This window comes from Euphorbia lathyris, chromosome 6 (assembly GCF_963576675.1).
Source record: "Euphorbia lathyris chromosome 6, ddEupLath1.1, whole genome shotgun sequence".
Classification (NCBI taxonomy): Eukaryota; Viridiplantae; Streptophyta; class Magnoliopsida; order Malpighiales; family Euphorbiaceae; genus Euphorbia; species Euphorbia lathyris.
Genome location: NC_088915.1, coordinates 21,325,354 through 21,335,732, shown reverse-complemented (window position 1 = coordinate 21,335,732; position 10,379 = coordinate 21,325,354). Strand labels below are relative to the sequence as shown.

Below are 10,379 nucleotides of genomic sequence, written 5' to 3'. Positions count from 1 at the left end.
ACTGCTTTTAAACAGTGAAAATATAAATTTTAAATGTATATAAAATAAATAATACTCAGTTAATCGAATTTTATATTCAAAACTGACTTTTTTTTTTTTATCAGAAATTTAGTGTGACAAAAAAAAAAAAAACTTAATGTATATATGATGATAAAAGATCAAAGCACTAAGTAACTGTTATTAAACTCAAGATGTTTTTGCCTTCTTTTTTGGGTGTGTATATATATTTGAATGATTGGTTTGATGATGGGTACAATTTTGATGGAGCTAATAACATTCACGGGGCGTTTGGTATTCTATTGGGATAGGGTAGAAATAGGATAAAGGTTGAGATAGTGATAAGGATAAAAGGTTGGGATAAGGATAAAAATATGATAATCGAGGTTTATTATTCAATGTTTGATATGTGAGATGTGGATAGGGATAAAATAATACATTTTACTATTTTAACCTTATTTAAACTACGTAACATTAATTTGAGGGATAAGATGAACTTTTCTATCTTATTAAAGTCACAGTAGCTTATCCCACCTCCTTATACCACCACTTCCCGGGTATAGGATTTGAGGGATAAGAAGTTTATCCATCATCCGTCTCACTCTTCTATCTCCCAAACAAACACGGGATAACTTATCTCGTGTTTTTTATCCCTATCCCACCTCTTATATCCCTTCTAACAAACACACCGTGAGTGACCATATATGCAATTTACCCAATTTTGATAATATAAAAAGGAGCAAAGCATAAAGGCAGTTATTCCTAGAATTAGAGACAGAATATCGATGGAGAAGAAGGGGGAGAAAGCAGCAGATCCAGAGGAGAATCAAGAAGATCTGATAACTTATAATGGAATCAAAGCCATGCCATTCATCATAGGTAATTCATATTTAATCAATTTGAATAATCAATTGAGAAATTAATGAAAGAATTGATACGCAGGAAATGAAACATTTGAGAAGCTTGGAACAGTTGGATCATCTGCAAATCTTGTGGTGTATTTAACAACAGTATTCAATATGAAGAGTGTTTCTGCAACTATTCTTATCAACGTCTTCAATGGAACTTGCAGTATAGCGACTTTGTTTGGTGCCTTCCTCTCCGATACTTATTTCGGTCGCTATAACTGTCTCGGTTTTGCTTCGGTTGCCTCTTTCCTGGTACCTTTTTTTTTTTCACTTGCTAATTCTAATAAACATAAATGTTTTGTTTGGTTAGAATTGAAAAATAGAAACTGTAGTTCTATGGAAATGAGTTGTTAACAACTTTAATTTTTGGAGTTTTATATTTTGAGATTTTGGTTAATCATTTAGTAAAAAAAGAAAAAAGTGATTTTGAATTTTAGGGATCATAATTAAATTAAGGTAAAAGTTCAGGGATGATGGGTGTAATTTATCTAAAACAAGTGATTATAACTATTTTAGAAGGAAAATAAGATAAAATCAACATACTTTTACCAGCTAACACTAAACAAACGGTTAATTGCTCTCTTTGGTAAAGAGATGTAAAATTAGATTTTTGAGCCATATTAGAAGTTTTCACTAGTCAAATGTTTGAAAAAGCTTACCGGTAGCTTTGGAAAAGCTAGATTTATAAGTTTTTTCAATGAGCTTATTGTTCCATTTCTTTTTAAAGACATTTTACTCTTAATTACTATACTTTAATTCCAAATAAAGAATTTACCATATCATTATTTGTTATTTTACACAAACAACTATTATCAATCAGCTATTTTTTTACTAAACAGGTTTTACACAACCAGCAAATCAAATCAGCTAACCAAGAAGTTAATCCACTAACAACTAATGTAATCAACTAATATAGATAGTTTACTTGTCAGGTTTGAGGTTTGATTCCCCACTCTGTTAAAATTTAGCTCTTATTAGTAGGTAATTTATAAATTCCACTTTTAATCTTCATAAAGGTTTGTGATTTGTCCTGACATTAGAAGTGGATAGGCCGACCCTTACCTAAAACTTTTGTAACAAAACAAAAATAGCAACAAACATTAGATACTAAAAGATGATCCGAACATTCTTTTAATGATGACCATACGATTTAATTACTTGATTTTAGGGGATGCTCGTGTTAATGCTAACTGCTGCAATATCCAATCTGCATCCTCCAAAATGTGAGCCAGGTAGCAATAAGTGTTTACCTCCAACTGCTTGGCAATTAGGCTTCTTGTTAAGTTCTTTCGGATTCCTAGTGATCGGGGCAGGTGGGATCCGACCTTGTAATTTGGCTTTCGGAGCAGACCAATTCAATCCAAAAACAAAATCAGGAAAAAAGGGTATCAGTAGCTTCTTTAACTGGTACTACCTTACTTTCACATTTGCAGCTATGGTATCAGTGACAGGAATTGTATATGTACAATCTGATGTGCATTGGGGAATTGGATTAGCTATTCCTGCTTTTCTAATGTTCCTTTCTTGTGTCGTTTTCTTTGTGGGAACAAACATGTATGTTATAGTTAAACCTCAAGGCAGCCCCTTAACTAGTATAGCTCAAGTACTTGTAGTTGCTGCTAACAAAAGAAAACTTCAACTTCCTCATAATCTCCCATCTTCTCTTTTCAATTTCATTCCACCTAAATCTATAAACTCCAAGCTTCATCACACAGATCAATTTACGTTTCTTGACAAAGCAGCAATTATTACGAGCAAAGATGAAATTAACTCAGATGGATCAGCTACTAATCCATGGAGAATTTGCAGCATTCAACAAGTTGAACAAGTGAAATGTTGGTTGAGAATAATACCCTTATGGATATCATCGGTAATATTCAATATTCCTATGATTCAACAACATAATTATGCAGTTTTGCAAGCTCTTCAGCTTGACAAACATTTAGGGAGTAATGGTTTCCAAGTACCAGCAGCAACCTACGCTATCTTTACTATGCTAAGCTTGACCATCTGGGTTCCTATCTATGACCGAATCGTCGTTCCCCGTCTTCAAAGGCTTACAGGCAAAGAAGGTGGATTCACATTACTTCAAAGAATGGGAATTGGATTCATATTTGCAATCCTTTCTATGTTTGTTGCTGGTTTGGTTGAAAAAAGTAGAAGAAATGTAGCATTAAGTAGCCCAAGAATTGGAATATCTCCCAAAGGAGGGTCTATTTCGGCCTTGTCCGGTATGTGGTTGGTGCCTCAGCTTGCACTTACAGGATTGGCCGAGGCTTTCAATTATGTTGCTCAAACGGAATTTTACTACAAGCAATTTCCAGACAATATGAGGAGTATTGCGCAGTCATTGTTCTTCGCCAGTAATGCTGTTTCAAGCTATTTTTGTGGTTTTCTTGTGTCTGTAGTACACCATGTTAGTTCAAGATCAACAAGTGGAGATTGGTTGGCTGAGGATCTTAACAAAGGAAGACTGGATTACTTCTATTATATGATTGGTGGGATTGAGATTGTTAATTTGATGTATTTTTTAGTATGTGCTAAGTGGTATAGATACACAAGTGTTGATGATAGTACTAATACACTTGAAATGAGTACACGAACAAAATTATCACAGGTGTAAAGCTTGAGTCTGCTTGATTTTACATGACTACTTGCTATAGTTTTTTCTTTATAAAATGGTTGGTTACAGAAAGAAATTAGTTGTCCCATTGAAGACCGGAAGAAATGTAATTTGTTAGCTACAATTTCTTGTTTTTTTTAAGCTCAATAATAAGAGTATAGGATTTTAAGTAACCAATTCATTTAAAATTGAAATGTAGGTATATACTAAATAATTTATTAGTTATGATTTTTTTGCATATTACACTAGTTTGTGAATAAGTATATAGATTGACCAAGACTCAAACTACCATAAAAGCTAATCTAGACTCAAACTACACTAAAAAGAAGAAAAAGAAAAAAAAAGAACATATTTTATAGGATTTAAGGTTGATCAACCTTTTCTTCGGGCATCGTCGATCAACCATGTAACTAGAAAATCATCATAAAACACGTATCTACACATAGTTTTCTTGCAAAAACCATTTTTTTGTAGTACGGAAGAAAACTCGAAATCAATGGAGGAAGAGAGTTTTTCTTTAGTTAAAGGAAAGAAGAAGATGGAACGGTTAGGAAGATGGAAATTTTTCAGTATGGGTTCAAATAAAACAAGTACAAAAGCAAGAGATAAAGCCTTTAAATCTTATCTTTTGCTTCGTCCAACTCTTCATATACCAAAGGTATTTTTGACCTTTTCAATCCTTTGTATATTCCAGAAGCAATACCACTCATTTAAGCTTCGCCTTAACACATCTTATCATTGGCCCAATTCATCCACACCATTCATCACACTCGGCAATGATTGGTGGCCATGATTGCAACACTTGTCCATGTCCTTTTAATTATTTAACATATACCTTTTTCTTATTCACCAAACTTAGAACTAATATAAATATGTAAGGATTATGCCACTAACTTTTTAATGAGAAATATTACAGTATTAATTTTTACCTCATTCAATATTCATATGCTATCAGAGCAAACTTTGTTTTAAACATAAGGCTATAATGGCTGCTCCTATGATTAGTTCCAGCAGCCCATACCATCTCCCACAAAATGAAACTCCGGCATTAGTCCTCGTATCGCATGTCCTCACTTGACCCAACTATCACCAATGGTCATGGTCCATCAAGGTAGCTTTGATGTTGAAGAATAAGTTCTCATTCGTAGATGGAACCAAAAAAGTACCTACAGTTGAAGATAACATGTACAATAAGTGGGAGAGATGCAATAACACGGTGATGTCATGGATTCATCATGCATTCTCACCTTCAATAGCAAGAAGCATTATCTGGTTGACAATAAGTGAGAGAGATCAAGTCTGGGCAGACTTGAAGGAACGATTTGCCCAAACAAACTCCTTGAGGATACTTAGCTGCGAAGAGAAATACACAACTTATACCAAGGCAATGGAAATGTGACAGAATATTATACAAGACTGAAGATACTCTATGATAAGCTGATGAACCTGAGGCCTACGCCAAAATGCGCTTGTAGACCAGCTTGCAGTTGCAACACCTTCAAGGTCTTACGGGATCAACATGATGCTGACTAAGTCATTACCTTCCTCCAAGGATTAAATTCATACTCCACCATCTGCTCCCAGATCCTTCTCATTGAGCCATTGCCTTCACTGAATAAAGCGTTCGCTTTATCCATACAACATGAAAGGCATATAGGCCTAGCACCTGTAAAAAGACGGCGAAGGAAATGAAAGTACTTTGTTCGTAGGATTCACAAACACACAAAATAGGCAGAACAACAATCGAAACAAAGGAAGTAACTTCAGAATAATGCAGCCTAAAGCAAATGCAACAACAAATCAAGGTAGAGAATGGAGACTCAGGAGAAGAGGATAACAGACAGATCAATGCAGAACCATTCATTTTTACTAAAGAACAATACTAGACACTTGTAGCACTATTGCCACAGAATCACCAAGGGAAATCTCCTACACTGGGTAGTAGCGTCAATACCTTTGTCAAAAGAGACACTTCTAGTAAAGTCCTAAACTCCACTATTAATAAACTCACTAAACCTTATTGGATAATAGACACTAGAGCCGCAAACCACATCATTTGTGATGTTGGGCTCTATAACTCATAACCCAAGATAGACAAATGTTGGGTTAACCTACCAAATGGGGAAAGGGTAAAGGCTGACTGTGTTAGTGTTGTGATTCTAAGCCCAAAACTCATTTTACATCGTGTACTATGTATACCCGATTTTAAAATAAATACAACTATTTTTAAAATTTTGGGATATTAATCCCATCAATTTGAAAAAAAAAATTAGTTTTAAATAAATGAGTTGTCAATAGAGAAAAAAATATTTATACAATTTAGGTTCATTTAGATTATTGCAAACTACTTTAAAAAAATAAGTAAACAATTATATTATTTATAATGAAAAACTCACTGCTATATTATTTTTCAATGCAAGAATTTATAAAGTTTACGGAACGAAATACTGTATGAAGCAAAATGTTGTTCGAATCATTATGCTCAATTTTTCTAATAAAATAAAATATTAACTGCTTTTTTTTTTGGTTAGCAGGGAAACAAAAAGAAAAAGAGCAAAAGCAAAAAACCAGAAAACAGCAAGGCTACATTAAGTAGCTAACAAATGGGGAATAGCAATTCCTTGATAATCTTCTGAGAGCACCCGAGCCATGTCCGGCGGGGAGTGAAGAATTCTGGTAATACCAATCACGAATCTAGCAGCTTTAGTTGCCAGGAAATCTGCGCATCTATTCATCTCGTGGAAAATGTGAGAGACTTTCACCACTTTAAACTTTTTCAAGGGTAACTGAACCTACCTTATCAGAGCACGTGTAGGATGGTGACAAGCATTATTTATAAACGCCACGACTTTTGCAAAGTCCGACTCAACTTCCAGCAAACGAGCACCTTCTTCAAGAGCAACTCGGAGGCCAGAAATAATGCCTCATATCTCCAATTCAAACGAACTTCTTGAGCCAATGTTCTGCATAAAGCCGCAAATCCATGCACCTGCGCTATTCCTGATTAGACCGCCTACTGAAATGAGACCTGCTGCACCCTTCCGCGAACCATCAGTGTTCAATTTCCAGAAACCAGCAAGGGATCTGCTCCAGCAAAGCCACCTCTCGGACAATGGCTTTCTGCCTCTATTAACGTTTAAAGCGTGCCAGCACCCCCTTCCTACCAATCAATTCACCTCCAACCGTCGGCACGGAGAAGTCAGATTGAAAAATCATTTTGTTCCACCACTTCCACAGCGTGGCCGTAGCTATCAAGAACACCTCCTTCCAGTCGCTGAGGCCAAAAGCCCCATTGGGCTTCTCGAAGCAATTCCTGAACCAATTCACCTGCTTATTACTTTACTTTATAATCTAATTAATGAAAAAATATTATTTTCAATACAATTACTACACATACATTACAATTGTTGTTAACTGTTTTTTTGAGGAACAAAATATTATACAAAGTTACTTTTTAAAATAATATTTTTTTTATAAATTTAAATTATTTTTAACCAAAAAATTATTATCATCATATATAATTAAAAGGGTAAATAATTATAACACGCTAGTAAGTCCATCATATAATTATAAGGTTCTTATGTTTTATCTTAATCAATTCTTTAGTCCTTCCATTTATTTTTATAAATGAAAGTCCAAAATTACCCCTAGTTATATACATAAAAAAATTATCTTTTAGTTTCAAATTTAATCTAATTAATTTTAATGAAGTTTTTGAACTACATATGCACCGAAATTAATATACTTAAAAAAATATATTATTAATTTTCTTAAATTGTAATTATTTTTTTCTTTATTTTTTAATATAATATCTTTAAACTAACATTAAATATTATTATAATTTTTTTAAAAATCATATTTTTTTCTTCATTCGGTAAAATTTATTAGAATTGTAAAAACTTTTTACAATGATAGTTTTGCTCTTATTTTAATAATTTTTGAAATATTTTTCATTCATTTGTTTAGCCAATAAATTTTACGTTATTAAATTAAAGTTCTATAATTATATAAAAATTAATAAATCAATTACTTTATATTGGAGAGATTGTGATTATATAGGAAAAAATAGAAAATATATATAAAATAGGAAAACTATATGTTTTATTATTAAAACATAAAATAAAGGGTAATTTTGGTATTTTAAAATTTATTTTGTATAGTTTGACCATTGACCCAAGCATAAGGACTAATGAGTTAATAAAAACAAAAACTGGAGGACTATATAATTATGGAAAAATTACAAAACTGAGTCAAATGGGAGGCCCATTTACATATTGAACCCATTTACTCATCCTACTACATATCTAGACTGATTTTGTGTGACTTTTCCATAATACCCCTAACCTTCCCACTTCCCACCACTCGCGAACGGCCGCTCCCCCTATCTCCTTGGTTACACGAAAAGTTGCTCCTGTTAGAAAATGGCTTTGTTATGTTGAATGAAAAATGGCTTTGAAAGTGTGGGGTATATTTGTCTTTAACCACTTTGCTCTCAAGAGCACTTTTACAATCCCACATGGGAAACATATAACCCTTTGAGTGGGTATATATAGAATTGGACTTTAGAAGCCTTTAAATTGTGTTAAGTGGTTTTTAGCAAATATACCACACGTGCGCGCTCGCTCGTTCGTTCGTGCGACGCCCGCCCGACTGGACTGGGCCCGAATTTTATTTTATTTTTTATCCGTTTCAACTTCTTTGAATTTTTCTTCAGCATTTTAATTAGTCAAAAACGGAACCTTATTTATTTCCTGGTCTCACTCCACGTTCTAACGTGTATATGAACGTTCTAACGTTCATATTTCTGTGGCCTATAAATACAGTAAGGTTCCAGCTTTTAAAACACAGTTTTTCTTTCAATCGTTTTTCCTGGATAATTAAAATACTCTTATGCTGTTCTACAATCTTCGACTTTGAGTGCACAAGTTCGAAGGTTTTCTGTGTTAACCTTGGGGAGCGACCGGAGTTACAGATTGCACCTCGGTCTGCCGAAATCGCTTTCAAGGCAGTGGCCTCCGCCACGGCACAGTCCGATTTTCGTTCTTAATTTCAATTCCGTTTTTCTGTAACCCTCCTTTGTTTCCAACAATTTGAAAGCGATTTTCTGTTTCGCAATCATGTCTGCTTTAATTGCGGAATCCCTTCCTGACCTCTCCAAACTTGAACCTTTGGACGGTCTTAATTACAAAAGATGGTCGCAGAAAATTCTGATTTTCTTTGAACAGCTCAAACTGGACTATGTTGTTGTCCAGGATCCACCCTCTGACCCAAATGGTCCTGCCATGTCCCTGATTGTTCAACAGTACGACACTCGTTCTGCAAAATACGAAAAAGACAACAAAACAGTCAGGGGTCATCTCCTAAATCATATGTCGAACCCATTGTTCGATATTTTTGTCAATAAAAGGTCTGCCAAAGAAATTTGGGATACCCTCAAAGAAAAATACGGGTCTGATGATGCAGGTAAACGTAAATACGTGGTTGGAAGATGGCTCAGTTATCAAATGGTTGATGAAAAACCAATCATTGACCAGATTCATGAATATGAGAATCTAGTTGCTGAAGTTCTGGGTGAAGGCATGATAATGTCTGATCTGCTGCAAGCCAATGTTCTCCTGGAAAAATTTCCACCCTCCTGGAGTGATTTCAGAAACCATTTGAAACATAAGAAAAAAGACTTCAGTCTACAGGAGCTAGTCAGCCACATGAGAACTGAAGAAGCAAATCGAATGAAAGATAAGCAACTTTCCTCTAAGTCTGTTTCAATTAATGCTAATATTGTTGAATCTGTTGTGGTGCCAAAAGACAGGAACAAAGGACCTTCAACCAAATTCCAAAAAGGCTCAAACCAGAACAGGCCTTTCAAGAAGAATGGAAGAATTCAGAAGAGGAAAGTAGTGGAATGCTTTGTGTGTGGTAAACCTGGCCACAAGGCATTTCAGTGCTACCAAAGGAAGAACCAACATAACACCAATCATAATCCAAACAACAGAGCTGCTCCACAATCCAATCTGGTGGAAAATGAAGAAATTATTGCTTCTGTTGTGGTTGAAGCTAATCTGGTGGAAAACAAAACGGACTGGGTTCTAGATACTGGAGCTACAAAGCACTTATGCTCAAACAAGGACCTGTTTAATCACTTTGAGGAAGCTGCCGATGGGGAATGCGTCTACATGGGAAACACCACTACTGCTGGTGTTGTCGGTAAAGGAACAATTTTAATTAAGTTAACTTCTGGAAAAAGCTTGTCTTTAAATAATGTGCTGTATGTGCCTGCTCTTCGTAGAAATCTTATTTCTGGTAGCTTGCTAAATAAGGCTGGTTTAATAATTATTTTTTAGGTTGATAAGGTTATTCTCACTAGGAATGGGACTTTTGTGGGAAAAGAGTACCTAGCTGATGGCCTCTTTATTTTGAACACTGTCCATGTGAATTCTGTTGGAATTAATGCAACTACATCTGCTTCTGTTTACTTGAGTGAATCCATTAATTTGTGGCATGGTAGATTAGGACATGTAAAATTTGCTTCCATTAAAAAATTGGGAAATATGCATGTTATAAATGTCACTAATTCTGAAATTAATTCCAAATGCTCTATATGTGTGGAAGCAAAATTTGCAAAGAAACCTTTCTTACCTGTTGAGAATAGAAGTACAGAACTGCTTGGTTTAATTCACTCTGATTTGGCTGATTTTAAAAACTCTGTTAGCAAAGGTGGCAAAAGATACTACATTACTTTTGTTGATGACTTCTCTAGATATACCAAAGTATATTTATTAAAATCAAAAGATGAGGCTGAGCATATGTTTATTAAATTTAAATCAGAGGTAGAGAATCAATTATACAAGAAA

At 34.5% G+C, this 10,379-nt stretch overlaps 1 protein-coding gene across 1 annotated transcript; it reads left to right on the top strand.

Annotated features, from left to right (window-relative positions):
* Window positions 1–782: 782 nt before the first annotated feature.
* On the top strand, window positions 783–3,528 carry LOC136233614 (protein NRT1/ PTR FAMILY 2.11-like). The gene is made up of 3 exons (XM_066023343.1): window positions 783–876; window positions 940–1,157; window positions 2,074–3,528. Exons 1-3 carry the CDS (start codon window positions 783–785, stop codon window positions 3,526–3,528), a joined length of 1,767 nt encoding a protein of 588 aa, XP_065879415.1.
* Window positions 3,529–10,379: the final 6,851 nt, after the last annotated feature.

What these genes read in the sequence shown, in the direction of transcription:
- LOC136233614 (XM_066023343.1), top strand. Translation starts at nt 783, where the DNA reads ATGGAGAAGAAGGGGGAGAAAGCAGCAGATCCAGAGGAGAATCAAGAA. An exon ending in AGCCATGCCATTCATCATAG is followed by an intron (nt 877 to 939) that starts GTAATTCATATT and finishes ATTGATACGCAG; the next exon opens with GAAATGAAACATTTGAGAAG. An exon ending in CTTCGGTTGCCTCTTTCCTG is followed by an intron (nt 1,158 to 2,073) that starts GTACCTTTTTTT and finishes ACTTGATTTTAG; the next exon opens with GGGATGCTCGTGTTAATGCT.